The 21,031-nt window shown below is 38.1% G+C and overlaps 1 protein-coding gene across 2 annotated transcripts in view; it reads left to right on the top strand.

The window, feature by feature from the left end:
• Positions 1–21,031, top strand: part of ANKRD31 (ankyrin repeat domain 31) — a 174,350-nt gene that overhangs the window by 109,267 nt on the left and 44,052 nt on the right. For both annotated transcript variants that reach the window (XM_003266072.2, XM_030798706.1), the window contains 2 exons: positions 18,509–18,671; positions 20,229–20,344. In XM_003266072.2, the coding sequence (XP_003266120.2) occupies positions 18,509–18,671; positions 20,229–20,344 (279 nt within the window). The remainder of the gene's footprint in view (positions 1–18,508; positions 18,672–20,228; positions 20,345–21,031) is intronic.

Below are 21,031 nucleotides of genomic sequence, written 5' to 3'. Positions count from 1 at the left end.
GCACGTGAGATGGGTTTCCTGAATACAGCACACTGATGGGTCTTGACTCTATCCAATTTGCCAATCTGTGTCTTTTAATTGGAGCATTTAGCTCATTTACATTTAAGGTTAATATTGTTATGTGTGAATTTGATCCTGTCATTATGATGTTAGCTGGTTATTTTGCTCATTAGTTGATACAGTTTCTTCCTAGCATTGACGGTCTTTACAATTTGGCATGTTTTTGCAGCAGCTGGTACCGGTTGTTCCTTTCCATGTTTAGTGCTTCCTTCAGGAGCTCTTTTAGGGCAGGCCTGGTGGTGACAAAATCTCTCAGCATTTGCTTGTCTGTAAAGGATTTTATTTCTCCTTCACTTATGAAGCTTAGTTTGGCTGGATATGAAATTCTGGGTTGAAAATTCTTTTCTTTAAGAATGTTGAATATCGGCCCCCACTGTATTCTGGCTTGTAGAGTTTCTGCCAAGAGATCTGCTGTTAGTCTGATGGGCTTCCCTTTGTGGGTAACTTGACCTTTCTCTCTGGCTTCCCTTAACATTTTTTCCTTCATTTCAACTTTGGCGAATCTGACAATTATGTGTCTTGGAGTTGCTCTTCTTGAGGAGTATCTTTGTGGCATTCTCTGTATTTCCTGAATTTGAATGTTGGTCTGCCTTGCTAGGTTGGGGAAGTTCTCCTGGATAATATCCTGCAGAGTGTTTTCCAACTTGGTTCCATTCTCCCGTCACTTTCAGGTACACTGATCAGATGTAGATTTGGGCTTTTCACATAGTCCCATGTTTCCTGGAGGCTTTGTTCGTTTCTTTTTACTCTTTTTTCTGTAAACTTCTCTTCTCGCTTCGTTTCATTCATTTCATCTTCAATCACTGATACCCTTTTTCCAGTTTATCGAATGGGCTACTGAAGCTTGTTCATATGTCATGTAGTTCTCGTGCCATGGTTTTCAGCTCTGTCAGGTTATTTAAGGTCTTCTTCTCTATGCTGTTTATTCTAGTTAGCCATTCATCTAATCTTCTTTCAAGGTTTTTAGCTTCTTTGCGATGGGTTCGAACATCCTCCTTTAGCTCAGAGAAGTTTGTTATTACCAATCATCTGAGGCCTTCTTCCCTCAACTTGTCAAAGTCATTCTCTGTCCATCTTTGCTCTATTGCTGGCGAGGAGCTGCATTCCTTTGGAGGAGAAGAGGCGCTCTGATTTTTAGAATTTTCAGCTTTTCTGCTCTGGTTTCTCCTCATCTTTGTGGTTTTATCTACCTTTGGTCTTTGATGATGGTGACATACAGATGGGGTTTTGGTGTGGATGTCCTTTCTGTTTGTTAGCTTTCCTTCTAACAGTCAGGACCCTCAGGTGCAGGTCTGTTTGGAGTTTGCTGGAGGTCCACTCCAGATCCTGTTTGCCTGGGTATCACCAGCGGAGGCTGCAGAACAGCCAATATTGCAGAATGGCAAATGTTGCTGCCTGATCCTTCCTCTGGAAGCTTCATCACAGAGGGGCACCCGGCAGTATGAGGTGTCAGTTGGCCCCTTATAGGAGCTGCCTCCCAGTTACGCTGCTTGGGGGTCAGGGACCCATGTGAGGAGGCAGTCTGTCCATTCTCAGATCTCAAACTCCATGCTGGGAGAACCACTACTCTCTTCAAAGCTGTCAGACAAGGACGTTTAAGTCTGCAGAAGTTTCTGCTGTCGTTTGTTTAGCTATGCCTTGCCCCCAGAGGTGGAGTCTACAGAGTTAGGCAGCCTTCCTTGAGCTGCGGTGGGCTCCACTCATTTTGAGCTTCCCAGCCACTTTGTTTACCTTCTGAAGCCTCAGCAATGGCGGACGCCCCTCCCCCAGCCTCGCTGCCACCTTGCAGTTTGATCTCAGACTGCTGTGCTAGCAATGAGTGAGACTCTGTGGGCGTGGGATCCTCTGACCCAGGCGCAGGATATAATCTCCTGGTGTGCCGTTTGCTAATGAGACGTGATAACATGCTAGCAGCCCTCGCTCGCTCTCGGTGCCTCCTCGGCCTCAGTATCCACTCTGGCCATGCTCCAGGGGCCCTTCAGCCTGCCGCTGCACTGTGGGGGCCCCTTTCTGGGGTTGGCCTAGCATGGAGCCCACTCCCTCTGCTCATGAGAAGGTGTGGAGGGAGAGGCACGGGTGGGAGCTGGGGCTGTGCACGGTGCTCGCGGGCCGGTGTGAGTTCTGGGTAGGCGTGGGCTTGGCAGACCCTGCACTCGGTGCAGCCGGCCGGTGCCTGCTGGGCTTGATAGGAGTCTGGGTCTCGTGCGTGGACCACCGTTCCCTCTTCGTGGGGTCATTGGCCAAGATGGCCGGTCTCCATCTCTTTTTCACTTCCCCTCTTTTCCTCTTGGTTTTCTGGTATGTGCTCCCTCTGGGCTACCGGAGTGCCCAGGCTAGGTGCCGCAAAGTCCCATGGCGAGTGCCAGTGAGAGATGAAGCCGGCTGGGCCTCTGGAATGGGTGGGGACTTGGAGAACTTTTCTGTCTAGCTAAAGGATTGTAAACGCACCAATCAGCACTCTGTGTCTAGCTAATTGGGTGGGGACCTGGAGAACTTTTCTGTCTAGCTAAAGGTTTGTAAATGCACTGATCAGCACTCTGTGTCTAGCTAATTGGGTGGGAACCTGGAGAACTTTTCTGTCTAGCTAAAGGTTTGTAAACGCACCAATCAGCACTCTGTGTCTAGCTAAAGGTTTGTAAATGCACCAATCAGCACTCTGTCTAGTTAAAGATTTGTAAATGCACCAATCAGCACTCTGTGTCTAGATAATCTGGTGGGGACTTGGAGAACTTTTGTGTCTAGCTAAAGGATTGTAAATGCACCAATCAGCGCTCTATGTCTAGCTAAAGGTTTGTAAATGCACCAATCAGCTCTCTGTCAAAACAGACCAATCAGCTCTCTGTAAAACGGACTGATCAGCTCTCTGTAAAATGAACCAATCAGCTCCCTTTAAAATGGACCAATCAGTAGGATTTGGGTGGGGCCAGATAAGGGAATAAAAGGAGGCCACTGGAGCCAGCAGTGGCAGCCCACTCAGGTCCCTTTCCACACTGTGGAAGCTTTGTTCTTTCGCTCTTTGCAATAAATCTTGCTGCTGCTCACTCTTTGGGTCTGCACTACCTTTGTGAGCTGTAACACTCACGGTGAAGGTCTGCAGCTTCACTCCTGAAGCCAGCGAGACCACGAACCCACCAGGAGGAACAAACAACTCCGGACATGCCACCTTTAAGAGCTGTAACACTCACTGCAAAGGTCTGCGGCTTCACTCCTGAGGTCAGCGAGACCAAGAACCCACCAGTAGGAAGAAACTCTGGACATGTCCGAACATCAGAAGGAAAAAACTCTGGACACACCATCTTTAAGAACTGTAACACTCACCACGAGGGTCCACGGCTTCATTCTTGAAGTCAGAGAGACCAAGAACCCACCAATTCTGGACACACTACGACCATTGGAAAAGCTCAGTGTTAGGGTAGGAGTGTCCCGATTTTCCAGGTACCATCTGTCATGGCTTCCCTTGGCTAGGAAAGGGAATTCCCTGACCCCTTGCGCTTCCCGGGTGAGGTGATGCCCTGCCCTGCTTCGGCTCACACTCTGTGGGCTGCACCCACTGTCTGACAAGCCCCAGTGAGATGAAACCGGTACCTCTGTTGGAAATGCAGAAATCAACCATCTTCTGCGTCGCTCACGCTGGGAGCTGTAGACTGGAGCTGTTCCTATTCAGCCATCTTGGAACCTCTTCAGTAATAATTATTGGTTTGAAAAAATAGTTAAGGAAACCATCAAAAACAATATAAAAAATTCCTTGGATCCCTCATTGATACCTATTTATCTATCTCTAGATATTTTAAGAGCCTGGTAACTTTTTAATTTAATTTTGTGAAAGGATATTCTTGCTATTTTCAGCCTATACATAGCCATGTGGAGGATGTTATTATTGAATTTATGATCTGCTAAGAGATGTGAATTAATGATTAAGAATATACCAGAGTGGGTGGGCTAATGTCCAATGTGGCTTCTTTTGGCTAAAAGAAGCTGTATTAGTTTGTTCTTGCATTGCTATAAAAAACTACCTGAGGCTGGGTACTTTATGAAGAAAAAAGGTTTAATTGACTCACAGTTCTGCAAGCTATACAGGAAGCATGACTTGAGGAGACCTCAGGAAACTTAAAATCATGGCGGAAGGTGAAGGGTAGTAGGCACTTATTCACATGGTGGAGCAGGAGACAGAGAGGGAAGGGGGTGATGCTACACACTTCTAAACCACCAGATCTTGTGAGAACTCTATCAAGAGACAGCACTAGGGGGATGGGGCTAAACCATTAGAAACCACCCTCATGATCCAATCACCTCCCACCAGACCCCACCTCCAACACTGGGGATTACAATGCAACATGAGATGTGAGTGGGGACTCAAAGCCAAACCATGTTAGAAGTCCTTTGGCCTTTACAGTATTTAAATTTAAAAAGAATAGACAAATTATCAAGATCATATGGTCACAAAATGGAAGAAAGGAAACAGAATTATTAAAGTGATGAACCTGCTGGTTTTTTGTAGAGGGAAAAGACCACTTACCAGGCACGGTGGCTCACGCCTGCAATCCCAGTACTTTGGGAGGCCGAGGCAGGCAGATCACGAGGTCAGGAGATCGAGATCATCCTGGCTAACACAGTGAAACCCCGACTCTACTAAAAATACCAAAAAAAAAAAAATTAGCTAGGAATGATGGCAGGTGCCTATAGTCTCAGCTACTTGGGAGGCTGAGGCAGGAGAATGGCTGAACCTGGGAGGCGGAGCTTGCAGTGAGCCAAGATCGTGCCACTGCACTCCAGCCTGGGCAACAGAGCCAGACTGCATCTCAAAAAAATAAATAAATAAATAAAATAAAGTGAAACCACTTAAATAACGATCAAAGTTTCATAGTGGGAAAATCAGGTTTTTCGACATTATTCTGAGGAATGCCACATAAAACAAAAAGAAAGTTAATTTTCTTATAGTATTTGTGTTGCAGGTCACCAGCTTCACCCCTACCTTTGGAGACTTGTTAGAAGGACTTACAGAACTTATTGTGTTTGTACTCACGGCTGAGATTTATTACAGCACTGTAGTAAGGATACACATCCAGATTGTAAGAGAAAAAGACACAGGTAGAACCTGGAGGTATCAATTTGAAGGTTTTCTTATGCTGTCTTCATCATGAAGAGCCACACAGGGCTTAATCTTCCCCCAGCAGTGAAAATGTAGCAACATATATGTTTTGGTTCCACCTAGGGAAGCTCATTAGAGACTCAGTGCTCAAGATTTTATTGTAGGCACCCTTTGCCTAGCACATACCAAAATCCCAAACTCCCAGAAGCATAAACCACATCACTTGTGTAGACAGTTTAAGCACAATGAGCTACCCTTATCAGGCAACGTTTTCTATCAGTGTAGTATACTGTTTACAATCCAAGTTCACAGGTGCCAACTAATGGCCAACTCTTGTATGTTAACTCTTTTCTAAACAGTGTTATATTTAGGTTCTAATTGAAATGTGTACTAATTTCTAGAATAGCAATAAACTGAATAAAGTTTGTTTTATTGGCCTAATTTTTCTGGCAAAGTTGTATGACAGCACATAGGACATCCTTTATCTCACAGTTGATTTTTGCATCATGATGTCAAGGAAGATTGTGAGTGGAAAAAATGTGAACTCAACCTATGTTTTTTCCTAGTCTCTCAATAACAACAGTCAACACAGAAGACTTCTGAGACCACATGTGTGGGAGTTTCTCCCTACACTCCAAGCAAGCAATCAATTCTGTAGCAGATACCAGCTAGGTGTAACAAAAAGACAAATGAGACTATTAAAAACAAAAATCAACCTGGTAGACTTAAACCTAGCCTTACTGATAATCATTTTAAATGTAAATGACCTAAACGCTCAAATTAAAAAGCAGAGATACATTGGATAAAGAAGCAATACTCAATTAAATGTGGCATACAAGAAACTCACTTTAAGCAAAAGGCACATAGCCAGGAATGGTGTCTCACACCTGTAATCCCAATATTTCAAAAGTCTGAGATGGGAGGATCATTTGAGCCCAATAGTTCAAGACCAGCCTGGGCGACATAGTGAGACCCTGTCTCTAAAAAGAAAAAAAAACAAACCTCTCTCCCTCTCTCCTTCTCTTTCTCTCTTTCTCTCTCTCTGTCTTTGTCTCTCTCTTCTCTCTCTTTCTGTGCATATGCACAGATAAGTTATAAGTAAATTAAGTAAGTTTATGGAAAAACGTGCTATGCAAACAATAATCAAAAGAAAGAGTGGCTTTGGTAACTGATATGCTTAGGCTTTGTGTCCCTACCCAAATCTCATCTTGAATTATAATGCTCTATAATCCCCATAATCCCCGCATGTCAAGGGAGAGACCAGTCGGAGGTAATTGGATCATGGGGGCAGTTTCCTCCATGCTGTTCTCATGATAGTGAGTGGGTTCTCATTAGATCCAATGGTTTTATAAGTGTTTGGTAGTTCTTCCTGTGCTCATTCTCCTTCCGCTGCTTTGTGAAGAAGGTGCCTTGCTTCGCCTTTGCTTTGTGCCATAATCGTAAGTTTCCTGAGGCTCCCCAGCCCTGCTGAACTGTGAGTGAATTAAACGTCTTTCCTTTATAAATTACCAGTTTTGCGCAGTTCTTTATAGCATTGTGAAAACAGACAAATACAGCAACATAAGACAAAGTAGAATTTAAAGCAAGTAATATTGCCAGGGATAAAGAGTCATATTTCATAATTATAAAGGGGACAGTTCGCCAGAAAGACATAACAATTCTAAAAGTGTGTGCACAGAAAAACAAATTTCAAATACATGAATAAATAGAATTGAAATGAAAATAAACAAATTCACAATTAAGTTGGAGACTGTAATTCTTTTAATAAATGATTTGTGAAGTATACACCCAGGATATAGAAGCCTTGAACAACATTATCAACCATGTTACCTACTTGACATTTATTGAAAATGCCAACAACAATAGCAGAAAATCCATTCTTTTCAAGAGCTTACAGAACATTCGCCAATATAGACCACATGTTGGACCATAAAACAAGTTTTAATAAATTCAAGATACATGAAGTCATACAAAGTATGTTCTTTCACCAAAATGAAATGCAATGACTAATCAGTAACCAAAAGATTTCTAGAAAATCCCCACATATTTAGAAATTAAACTGTATACATCTGAGTAACTCATGGGTCACAGAAGAAATCACAAGAGGAATTAGAAAGTATTTTGAACTGAATTAATATATCAAAATTTATGGGATTTAATGAAACTAGTATTTATATGGAAATTTAAAACTTCAGTGCTTATGTTAGAAAAAAATATAAATTCAGTGACTTTGGGTTTGACCTTACAAAGCTTGAAAAACAAAAAAGGAGCAAAATAAGTAGAGATAACAGAAATCAATGAAATATAAAACAGACAATGGAGAAAATTGACAAATGCAAAAGTTATTCTTTGAAAAGACGAATAAAATTTATAAACCTTTAGCCAGATTTTAAACAAGACCAAAAGAAGACACAGATTACTAATATCAAGAATTAGGGGACATTGCTATAGATCATACAGAAAATAAAAGGTTAAAAAGGGATTATTGTTACAACCTTATGCCAATAAATTTAACAAATGAAATGGACAAATTCCTTGAATGCACCTACCAAAGCTTACCCACAAAGAAAAAAAATAGCCCTTTATAACCCTATATATGTGAAAGAAAATGAGTTGGTGGTTTAAAAACCTTTTCAAAAAGGAAATTCCAGGTGCAGGTAGTTTCACCGATAAATTTTACCAATAATTGAGGAAGAAACAAATGAGCCGTACACAAACTCTTCCAGAAAAGTAAAAAGGATGTACTTCCCAAGTGATTTTATAAGGCTAGTATTATTTTTATACCAAAACCAGCCAAAGGCGTTACAAAAACCCAAAACTACAGACCAATATCCTTTAAGGACACAGATGCAAAAATCCTTAAAATATTAGCATGTCGAATCCAGTAATATATACATACAAATATTACATGACCAAATGGAGTTTGTCCCAGAACGTAAGATTAGTTTATTATTTCAAAATCAGTGTGGTTTACCAAATTAACAGATTAAAAATGAAAAACTACTTTATTTCAATACATGCAGAGAAGGCACTTCAAAAAAGTTAGCACTCATTCATGATTAAAAGAAGAAAAGCTCAGTAAACCAAGAATAGACATATCCTTCCTCAATCTGATAGACAGCACCTTCAAAAAACCTACAGATTACATCATACTTAGTGGTAAAAGGCGGAATTTTTTTCCCTAATACCAAGAACATAACAAAGATGTTGCTCTCACTTCTTTTTTATTTTTATTATACTTTTGGGATACATGTGCAGAATGTGCAGGTTTGTTACATAGGTATACACGTGCCATGGTGGTTTGCTGCATCCATAAACCCATCATCTACATTAGGTATTTCTCCTAATGCTATCCTTCCCCTAGTCCCCCACCCCCTGACAGGCCCCAGTGTGTGATGTTCCCCTCCCTGTGTCCATGTGTTTTCATTGTTCAACTCCCACTTATGAATGAGAACATGCAGTGCTCTCACCACTTCTAATCAATATTATGCTGAAGTTTCTAGCCAGTGCAGTAATGGAAGAAAAATAAATAAAAGATGCACATGTATTTGGAAAGTAAAAAGTAAAGCTGTCTTTGTTTCATATAATATGACAATGAAAAACTGCTATTTCATATGACATGATAAAATAATTTACTAGAATTAATAAGTGAATCTAACAAGGACTCAATTGTATTTGTCTATACCAGCAATGAACAATTGGAAGTTGAAAATTTAAAAATACCATTTATCATTATATCAAAATATTAAATAATTGGGGATAAATGTTACAAAATATGTCCAAGACCTTTACACCCTTACACTGAATACCTCAAAACATTGCTGAGAGTAATTAAAGAAGACCTAAATAAATGAAGTGATATATTGTGTTCATGGCTTAGAAGACTCAGTATTTTTCATATGTCATTTCCACCCAAATTGATCTATAGATTCAGTACGAATACAATAGTCTTAACAGGAATTTTTGTAGCAATTGTTAGGCTGATTCTAAAATTGATATGGAAATCAAAATAGCTTAAAATAGCTGATACAAATTTGAAAAAGAATAATATTGGAGGATTTATATTACCTATAGTGTGTAGATATGTATTCCATAGCTATAGTAATCAAGACAGTATGTTACTAGCATAAGTTAGATTAGCATTTCTGAACCTTGACATAAATGACATTTGGGGCTGGATATTTCTTTCTTAAAGAGTGCTGTCCTGTACTTACAGGATGTCTCATAGCTTCTCTGACCTCTACTCACTAGATGCCAGAAGCACCCATATCCTTTAGTTGTGACAACCAAAAAATGTCTCTAGACATTCCTGAATTTATCCTAGGGGACAAAAATCATCCCCAGTTCAGGAGCACTGAGTTTTACTTATAGAACAATTGATCAAAATAAAAGCATTGAGAAATAGACCCTCATATATGTGTTCAGTTGATTTTTTTTTTTTTTTTGAGATGGAGTCTCACTTTGCCACCCAGGCTGGAGTACAGTGGCGCAATCTCTGCTTCCTGCAACCTCTGCCTCCTGGGTTCAGGTGATTCTCCTGCCTCAGCCTCCTGAGTAGCTGGGACCACAGGCACACACCACCACACCCAACTAATTTTTTTGTAGTTTTAGTAGAGATGGGGTTTCATCATTTTGGCCAGGCTGGTCTCAAACTCCTGACCTCAGTTGATCTGCCCACCTCAGCCTCCCAATTAGTTGATTTTTAACAGTGGTGCAAAGGCAATTCAGTAGAGAAAGTATACTCTTTCAGCAAATGGAATTGAAATCCTTGGATTTCCATTTTGTTAAATGAACCCTTAATTTTCATCATATGTAAAATTAAAACTTGTCTCTATTTGGGGATTGCTGAGCTTCCTGTGTCTGGATGTCTAAATCTCTTGCCAGACTTGGGAACTTTTCAGCTATTATTTCATTAAATAGATTTTCTATCCCTTTCATGCCAAATGGTACACTTGGAAAAACAATTTGGCAATTTTTATTACCTGAAACATATTACATATTTACAAAGTATTGGACCACCCCTTGGTGTTTATTTACCTAAGAAAAATGAAAGCTTTTTGTCCACACAAAGACTTGTACTAGAATGTGGATAGCAGCTTTATTCATAATAGCCTCTAACTGGAAGGGACCCCAAATGTCTATCAGCTGGTAAATGAATAAGTTGTTAAAAGGAACAAACTTTTTTTTTTGAGATGGAGTCTTGTTTTGTCACCCATATTGGGGTGCAGTGTCATGTTCTCTGGTCACTGCAACCTGTGCCTCCCGGATTCAAGCAATTCTCCTGCTTCAGCCTCCCAGGTAGCTGGGATTACAGGCATGCACCACCATGCCCAGCTAATTTTTGTATTTTTAGTAGAGACGGGGTTTCAGCATGTTGGCCAGGCTGGTCTCGAACTCCTGACCTCAGGTGATCCACCCGCCTTGGCCTCCCAAAGTGCTGAGATTACAGGTGAGAAACAAACTGTTGATATACACAACAATATGAGTGAATCTCAAAATCATCATGCTAAGTCAAAGAGACCAGACACAAAAACTGCATTCTGAGCTCATTCATATGAAATTCTACAAAAAGCAAAATGTAAAGCAATAGAGGCAGATCATTGGTTCCCAGAGACCAAAGAGTCTTGGTAAGTGATTGACTGCAGAGGGGCAGAAAGGATTTTTTGTGATGGTAGAATGTCTCTAAGTCATCATGGTAGTCGTGATCACTTCACTAAGGCTGATTTTTTTTTTAGCAGGTAAAAGGCCTATTTCTTGGTCACATAATCTTTGCCAATCTCTTTGGCCCTCAGGCCCACTCCATCATGTTACCTGGAGCTCCCTCCCAACTTTAGCTTTAGCTGTTCCTGTTTAGTGCCTTGTTACCCTGTTGCTGTTTAGACTTTTCCTATGGATGACTATTACTGAAAAACACTATTCAGGGTCCCATTCTCTCTGAGCTGAGTTCTCTGTGTTCTCCAAATTAATACATTAAGTGAATCTTTTTTTGTATATTAAAGTCGAGGCCTAGAGAAGGCCTCATCTTAACACATTGGCAGAACAGTCATTATTAATACAGCATATGTTTTTAAGACTCTAGAAGTTTACTTCTCTGAAATTCACTTTCTGTCTCCTCCATATAATGTTTGAAATAAATTTCTGCAGATTAAGGCCTACATCTCCAGTTTGCTAAATTAATCTCAGGATGGTCTCAGGAATCTGTGTTTTAAAAGAATTCAACAAATGATCTTACTGATCAATCAGGCTTAGAAACTACTGGATTGAGGTAGTTTCTGACCCCATCTTTTAAAAACAGATAAATAAAATCTTAATAAAATCTAAATAAATAGAAAAATAAAATATTTTATCTTTTCATACCTTTACTCAGACTTCGCTAAGGTGTACAAGTGCAGATTTTCTCAAAAGTCTTTGCAGAATACTTTTTCACATGCCATTATCTGCTGTCTTTTCACTCTCTAAAAGAAAGCAGGGTATTATGGAGATAGTTTTATTAGGTGACTACTATGTGCCAGACATTTTACAAGGGCTCACTATTTAATTCTCATAGATAATAAAAATGAAGTTAGAGATGATAAGTAACTTGGCCAAGGATGTAGCTAGTAAGTACCAGGAGTGAGTTTTGTGCTTGGCTTTAAAACAAGGGTATTTTTCTTTTTTAATATATTTGTATAAATTTAAAGGGTGCAAGTGCAGTTTTGTTAAATGGATATATTGAGCAGGGATAAATTCTGGGCTTTTAGTGTGACCATCACTCAAATAGTGTACATTGCACTCATTAATTAATTTCTCATCCCTCAACCCCCTCCCACCCCCACCCTTCTGAGTCTCCAGTGACTATTATTCCACACTCTGTCCATGTGTACACATTATTTGGCTCTTACTTATAAGTGAGAACATCCAGTATTTGACTTGTTCCTGAATTGTTTTCACTTAACAACATGGATGGCCTCCAGTTCCATCCATGTTGCTGCAGAAGACATGATCCCATTCTTTTTTATGGCTGAATAGTATTCCATTTTGTGCGTGTGCGTGTGTGTGTGTGCGCACGCACATGCGCATGTGTGTGTGTGTGTTATTTACCACATTTTATTTATCCGGTCATCCACTGGTGGGCACTAAGGTTGAGTCCATGTCTTTGCTATTGTGAATAGTGTTATAGTGAACATTTGAGTACAAGTATCTTTTTAATATGATGATTACTTTTCCTGTGGGTATATATCCAGTAGTGAGATTGCTGGATTCAATGGCAGTTCTACTTTTAGTTCTTTGGGAAATCTACATACTGTTTTCCATAGAGGTTGTACTAATTTGCATTCCCACCAACAGTGTATAAGCATTCCCTTTTCTCCACATACTCATCAACATCTGTTGTTTTTTGTCTTTTTAATAATAGGCATTCTATTGGCATAAGATGGTATTTCATTGTGGCTTTAACGTTTCTCTGATGATTAATGATGTTGAGCATTTTTTCATATGCTTGTTGGTCATTCGTGGGTCTTCTTTTAAGAAATGTCTATTCATGTCCTTTGCCAGTTTTTTTAATGGGGCTATTTGTTGTTTTGTTATTGTTGTTGAGTTGTTTGAGTTCCTTGTAAATTCTGGATATTAGTCCTTGTTGGATTCATAGTTTGCAAATATTTTCCCCCAATCTGCAGGTTGTCTGTTCACTATTTTTATTATTTCCTTTGCCATGCAGAAGCTTTTTAGTTTAATATAGTTTCATATGTCTGTTTTTGTTTTCGTCGCTTATGGTTTCAAGGTCTTATGAATTCTTTGCCTAGACAAATGTCAAGAAGAGTTTTCCCTAGGTTTTGTTATAGAATTTTTATAGTTTCAGATCACAAATTTAAGTCTTTGATTTGTCTATATTTGATTTTTTTATATGATTAGAGACATTCTTCTACATATGGCAGTCCAATTTTCCCAACACTATTTATTGAAAAAGATATCTTTTTCCCAGTGTATGTTCTTGTCAGCATTGTCAAAGATCAGTTAGCTATAGATATGTGGCTTTATTTTTGGGTTCTCTATTATTTTATTCTTTTACATTGATCTATGTGTCTGTTTTATGCTAGTACCATGCTTTTTGATTATTATAACCTTGCAGTATAATTTGAATTCAGGTAATGTGCTCTGTCTAGCTTTGTTCTATTTGCTTAGGATTGCTTCTGCTATTCAGACTGTTTTTTGGTTCCATATGAATTTTAGGATGGTTTTTTTCTCATTCTGTGAAAAACGATGCTGGCATTTTGATAGGAATTGCATTGAATCTGTATATTGTTTTGGAAGTATTCTCATTTTAATTATTTTAATTCTTCTGATTCATGAACATGAAGTGTTTTTCCATTAGTTTATGTCACCTGCAATTTCTTTCATCCGTATTGTAGTTTTCCTTCTTTCACCTCCTTGGTTAACTATATTCCTAGGTATTTTATTTTATTTTTTGTACCTATTGTAAATGGGATTGCCTTCTTGATTTGGTTTTCACCTTGATTATTATTGGTGTATAGAAATGACACTCATTTTTGAATATTGATTTTGTATTCTGAAATCTTACTGCTTACTGAATTCAATTATCAAACCTAAGAATTTTTTGAGGAGTCTTTAGGGTTTTCTAGGTTTAAAAGCATATTGTCAGTGAACAGAAATAAATTATTTCTGACTTCCTCTTTTCCAACTTGGATGCCTCTTCTTTCTTTCTTTTGCCTGATTGCTCTGGCTAGGACTTCCAGTACTAAGTTGAACAGGAGTGGTGTAAGTGGGCATTCTTGTCTTATTCTAGTTCTTAGGGGAATTGTTTTCAGCGTTTCCCAATTCAATATGATATTGGCCATAAGTTTGTTGCATATGGCCTTTATTATTTTGAGATATGTTTTTTTCTACTATGCCTAGTTTGTTGAGAGTTTCTATCATGAGGGGATGTTCAATTTTATCAAATGCTTTTTCCACATCTATTGAAATGATTATGTAATTTTTGTCTTTAATTGTGTTTATGTAATAAACCACATTTATTGGTTTGTATATGTTGAGCCATCCTTGCATCCCTGGAATACAACCCATTTGGTCATGGTGTGATATCTTTTTGATGTGCTGGTGGATTCAGTTTGCTAGTATTTTGTTGAGGATTTTTGCATCTATCTTCATCAGGGATATTGGTCTGTAGTTTTTTTTGTTTGTTTGTGTTCTTGTCAGACTTTGGTGTCAGGGTGATACTGGCTTCATGGCATGAGCTAGGGAGGATTCTCTCCTGCTCAGTTTTTTTTGGAACAGTTTCAGTAAAATTGGTACCAGTTCTTTTTTGTATGTTTGATAGAATTTACTGTGAGTTCATCCTGACCTAGGCTTTTTTTTTGTTGGGAGGATTTTTTTTAGTGGTCTGTTCAGGATATCTAGTTCTTCATGGTTCAGTCTTTCGAGGTTTTATGTTTCCAGGAATTTATCCATTTCCTCTAGGTTTCCTAGTTTGTGAGTATATGGTAGAGTCTGATGATCTTTTGTATCTCTGTGCTATCAGTTACAATGTCTTCTTCATTTCTCATTATGTTTATTTAGATATTCTTTCTTCTTGGTTAGTCTAGATAGCAATTTATCAACTTGTTTATCTTTTCAAAGAACTGACTTTTCAATTCAGTGATCCTTTGTTTTTGTTTTGTTTTGTTTGGTTTGGTCTCCATATCGTTTAGTTCTACTCTAATCTTTGTTATTTCTTTTCTTCTGCTAGCTTTGGGTTTGGTTTTTTCTTGTTTTTCTAGTTCCTTGAGGTATGATGTTAGGGTGTTAATTTGTAATCTTTCTATTCTTTTGATATAGGCATTTGATGCTATAAATCTCCCTCTTAGCACTGTTTTGGCTATATCCCAGAGGTTTTGGTATATTCTGACTCCATTTTCATTTGTTTCAAAAATTATTTTAATTCTTTCTTAATTTTCTCATTGAACCAAAAATTATCTAGGAGTGTGTTGTTTAATTTCATGTATTTGTATAGTTTTTAGAATTCCTCTTGATATTGATTTCTAGTTTTATTCCCTTGTGTTCTGAGAAAATACTTGATGTGATTTCAATTTTTTTCAATTTTTATTGAGGCTAGTTTTGTGGCCTAACATATGGTCTATTTGGGAGAATGTTTCATGTGCTGATGATAAGAATGTACATTCTGCGATGTTGGCTAGAATGTTCTGTAAGTGTCTGTTAGGTCCATTTGGTCTAAAGTTCAATTTAACTCCTGTGTTTCTTTCTTGATTTTCTGTCTCAGTGATCTGTCTAGTGCTGGGACTGGGGTGTTCAAGTGCCCCAGTATTACTGTATTGCTATCTGTATCTTTCTTTAGGTTTAGTAACATTTGTTTTATGAATCTGGGTGCTCCAGTGTTGAGTACATATGTATTTAATATTATTATATCCTTTTGTTGAATTGATATTACCCTTCATCATTAGATACCATTTTCCACCCCTTTATCTTTTTTTTTTTTGATACAGAGTCTCACTCTGTCACCAGGCTGGAGTGTAGTGACGCAATCTCAGCTCACTGCAACCTCTGCCTCCCGAGTTCAAGTGATTCTCCTGCATCAGCCTCCTGAGTAGCTGGGATTATAGGCGCATGCCACCACACTCAGCTAATTTTTGTATTTTTAGTAGAGATGGGGTTTTACCATGTTGGTCAGGCTGGTCTCAAACTCCTGACCTCATGATCCACCTGTCTCGGCCTCCCAAAGTGCTGGCATTACAGGCGTGAGCCACTGTACCCTTTATCTTTTGTCTATGTGTCTTTACCAGTAAAGTGAGTTTCTTGCAGGCAGCATATAGTTGGTTCATTTTAAAAATCCATTCTGCCTATCTATATTTTTTAAGTGGAGCATTCAATTCACTTATGTTCAAGATTAATATTGATACATGAGGTTTTCTTCCCGTCATGTTGTTATCACTAGTTGTTTTATGGATTCTTTGTTTCTTCATTTTTTTCTTCTGCGTCTTTGTGATTTGGTTCGGTTTTTTCTTTATGCTATGCTACCTCTAGACTAGTAGAAAAACTAAGAGGTTATCCTTAATAATTTCTACTGGCCCATTTGCTCCTAAATTTATCTGCCTCTTTATCCTCGGACATAAGCAGAAAGATTAAAAACATACTTTATGCACTGGCATATAGTATGTCTCCATTTTAACAAAATCCTGACCATCTTTTCCTAACTAGAAAGTTTTTCAGTGGTAAGTTACTTGCTTGCCTCTTGCAAGTGGGATCATTGTTTTTCACTAATTGACTTATACTATAATTTTTTTTTTGAGACAAGGTACAGTGGCACTATCACAGCTCACTGAAGCCTCGACCTCCCAGGGTCAAGTGATCCTCCAGCCTCAACCTCTCAAGTAGCTGAGACTCGAAGTGTGTGCCACCACATCCAGCTAATTTTTTACTTTTTTATAGAGAAGAGGTCTCACTGTGTTGCACAGGCTGGTCTCGAACTCCTGGGCTCAAGCAATTTCCTTCCTCAGCCTCCCAAAGTGCTGGGATTACAGGCATAAACCACTGTTCCTGGCTGACTTATACCATAATCTAGTTAGTAACCATTCTTTGCTTTGGTCAATTATAAATTTATTTTTAACACACAATTTAAGAGTTACTCAGAGCAACCTTATTTGTATTAGACATTTTTTTCTCCCAAAATATCACATCCTCTTTGACCTTAGTTTCCTTTTAGCGAAAATGGTGGGGTTTCTAAGTTTCCCTCTATCTTTAATATTCTGTGAAGTTTGTCATTTAGGGTACAAGTGGCCAACAAGCATATGAAAAAAATGTTCAGTATCACTAGTCATCAGAGAAGTACAAATCAAAGCCAGAATGAGATATCATCTCACACCAGTCAAAATGGCTATTATTTAAAGATCAGAAAATAACAGATGCTGGTAAGGTTGTGAAGAAAAGAGAATACTTACTTATACACTGTTGGTAAGAATGTAAATTAGTTCAACTACTGTGGAAAACAGTTTGGAGATTTCTCAGAGAACTTGGGACTACCATTCAACCTAGCAATTCCATTACTGGGTATGTACCCAAAGGAAAACAAATTGTTCTACCAAAAAGACACATACACTTGTGTGTTAATTGCAGCACTATTCACAATAGCAAAGACATTAAATCACCCAAGGTGACCATCATTGGTGAATTGGATAAATAAGATGTGGTACACATATACCATGGAATACTATGCAGCCATAAACAAAAACAAAATCATGTCCTTTGCAGCAACATGGATGCAGCTGGAGGCCATTATTCTGAGTGAATTAATGCAGGAACAGAAAAATCAAATTCCACATGTTCTCACTTATAAGCACAAGCTAAACATTGGGTACACATGATCATAAAGATGTGAACAGTAGATACTGAGACTACGAGATGGGAGAGAGACAGAGGAGGGCAAGAGCTGAAAAACTCTCTGTTGAGTACTATGCTTACTACCTGGGTGATGGGATGATTCATACCCCAAACCTCAGCATCATGCAATATACCCATGTAGTAAACCTGCACATATATCATTTGAATCTAAAATACAAGTTGAAATTATTTTTTTTTAAGTTTGCTATTTAGGACACATATTTCTGTATGGAGAATATTAAAATGGGTATTAGGTTTCTAGGCTAGTTCATAAAACGTCCTGAACAAGTAGAGTACATAAAATATTGTCCAAATAGAATGTTATTCAACTATGTCTAATCACAATTTATAATGTTATTTGTAATATAGCCCTGAAGCAACTCTTAGCCCACTTTTCTACCCTATCCTCCAGCAGCTTGGGGAAAGACAAGAGGCTGTGTTAGAGAGATAGATTAAATCCTTCTGGGTTTCAGAAATTCCACATTAAGATGCAAATGGCTTAATCTGCACAACATCTAGATCTGTGCTGCCCAATATGGTAGCTACTAGGTACTTTTGCTATTTAAATTTAAATTAGTTAAATAAAAAATTGATTTCTTCAGTCACATTAGCCACATTTCAAATGCTCAAAAGCCACGTGTGACTAGTGGTTACCTTATTGGACAGAGCAGATATAGAACATTTTATTATCACAGAAAATTCTACTGGGCAGTACTGATCTAGAACTGAACCTCCCTATGCCTACTTCTTACTGCAATGAAGGCAGCATATTGTACTTTCATGTCTTTGTGTTTGGTTCTCTTGTGAGGACTAATCAGTTCAAATTGGATTAGTTTGCAATTGCCGCATCAATTTTAATAAAAAATTTTCTTGACCTGAGTTTGAAAACGTTCTTTTGATAGCTTTTAATGCTTGGCAGTGGTGTTTGTGATGAAAACAGAAATTATTCATCTTTGGTGTCTGTAGAGATAACTTTGAAAAAATACTTTGTAGGCAGCTGAGATTCTACTACAAAATGGAGCAAACCCTAATCAAAAAGATCAAAAACAGAAGAGTGCTTTGGATGAAGCAGATGATGAAAAAATGAAAGAATTACTAAGATCTTATGGTGCTATTGAGACTGTTAATAGAGATGAGAGTGATGCTATAGTCAATGGTATGTATATCAATATTGCTGCTATTTTATATAGAGCTATATCTCTGCTTAGGAAAATCTTCTGATTTGTTGTGTAAATTGTTTCATAACTGGGATAGATGTGTCCTATGTTTATTAAACTCTTCAAAAGCCATTATTTATTTTTAGAAATTGGCATTTAAAATTTGGTTTAATTTATAGATCACATGATCCTGCTGGATTGGAGTTACATGTTGAAATGAAACCTATAGCATTCATCAAGCAAACATTAATGTCCCTAACATTGGGTTTGAGTTAGAGATGTAATTGAAGCCAGGCAGATCAGTTTAGTTGTAGTAGAGCTGGAAAAGGGTGACATTATACTGAAGTTTTTGCAAGTAAGATTCCATTACTTCAAAATTTGTAATGATTCATACATCAGTTGGATTCATGCCAACTTTTAAAGAATCTAGTATTCTAGCATATTAATTTGTTAAAGGAAATCTACTTGTATATGCATAATATATATTACAATGAAAAGAATATTTCAGGGGAATGTACAATCAGGCAAAATTTTATGAACCATTCTAGCAATACTTTATATTTTATTAAGTATTGAGGACAGGGAATTGTTCTTCCTTTTCCCTCATGCTCAAACCTTGACTCATAGAAGAAGATACTCAGGAATGTTATTCTCACCATGAGGGAGAATGCTGGGGAGAGCAATTGTGTCACACACTTCTCCCCTAGCCTACCAACATCCTTACCAACTGTTGATTTCCAAGGAAGAATTACTGATATAATTGGTCAGAGCTAAGGATATTCATTGTGTTATATTTCACCAGTGGGCTAAATCATGGATAGGTCAAAGTCAAGAGTGATAGAAAGTTCCTCTTTTCATTGCCTGCTTCCATATAGTAAGTCCACAGGGTCAGGGTCTTTCTTAAAGGCCCAGCCATTTCACTGTCCCTCTTCACAGCTATACCTGAAAGTTCCCATGATTTAGATTAGCTCAGCTTATCAGGGAAGTCTTGCATTTGGAGTTGTTGATAGATCTATTATAAAGTGATAGATATATTCCCACATATCTACTGTTTCTTGTTTCCTTGATCAGGTACCCCAAAGGATGAAGAATGTAGGGTACAATGATAATATAGAGAAAGGGACTCCAGAATGGGAGTAAGGTCCAAGAGAACTTTACAGAGGCAATTAATCAAGTCATATTGGTTAAGAGCATGGACTTTGGAATCAGATAAGATCTGGTTTCAGTTCTAGCTGTGTGACATTGGGCAACTTCTTGAACCCCTTAAGCCTCACTTTCCTCTTCTGTAAAATTGGTATAATAAACTACCTACTTCACAGGTTCATATGAAGATTAAATAAGATGATTTATGGAAAGTTTTTGGCACCCAGCATATGACAAGTGCTCAGTAAATGCTAGCCATAAGTAGCCAATTAATGATGATGATGAGTGCTGATTAAAATATTATAATAGTTGTAGACTTGACTTATCCTCCTCATCCCCATCACATTAAAACTGAAAAATGAAACTATATTTTTGCACATTCTTATTATATTTTCTAATTTTACTTTTTAAAGAAAAAATTCCTGCTGTCCGGTCTAAAAGACATAAACAGTGTTTTTGTGATGATGGCAAAACTATTGACTCATCTTCCCTTTCACACCAAGAAAGATCAAGCAAAAGCCTTTCTGTGGTGAGTGAAGTTAAAATTACTTTGTTCTTCATCTTAGAAAATGCCATTCTTTGAGCCAGCCAGTTAGTTATTGGCTAATGGCAGTACTTTCCATTTTAATGATACAAAGATTGAAATTTTTTATTATAAAAGATAAGATAGTGAACAGAATGGGCTGGAAGTTATGCTGTGTGGTTAACTCTCAATTATCTGCTTTGAATACAGAACTATGGAGTAGCTGCTATCCTTTATACCTAGTTAGAGTTCTTTGGATACTTCTTGTCCATAGACACTGCCACTGTCATAAATGTGTCTTCACTCACTTCCATAAGTGTCTAGGAGATACAGGATGTAGAAAAGATTCTGGAATCCAGACAGAGAAGGGGATTAAGCAGCCTGGTTTAGCTGCCCTCGATCCCATATGGTTTATAGTAATAAACTTTGCTGCGAAACTCATCATGTAAAGGTAGCTTTTGAAAAAAAAAAACATAGCAGTTACTTAATAAGATATACATATTGATTGAAATTCTTAGTTGGACAAAAACACAAAGCTTTACTGGACACAAAATCTTAACTAAGGTAGCATCCTCAATGAAACTTTGTTTTGGGTAAGTCTTGGCTCATAGTGTCCAAGACTGAGTACATCTACAATATGAGCAAAGCAGAAAGGAAAGTTGGCGCCAAAAGATGTTTTCTTTATCCTAATCT

This window comes from Nomascus leucogenys, chromosome 18, assembly GCF_006542625.1.
Source record: "Nomascus leucogenys isolate Asia chromosome 18, Asia_NLE_v1, whole genome shotgun sequence".
In the NCBI taxonomy this organism is placed as follows: Eukaryota; Metazoa; Chordata; class Mammalia; order Primates; family Hylobatidae; genus Nomascus; species Nomascus leucogenys.
This window is presented reverse-complemented; position numbering and strand designations above follow the sequence as displayed.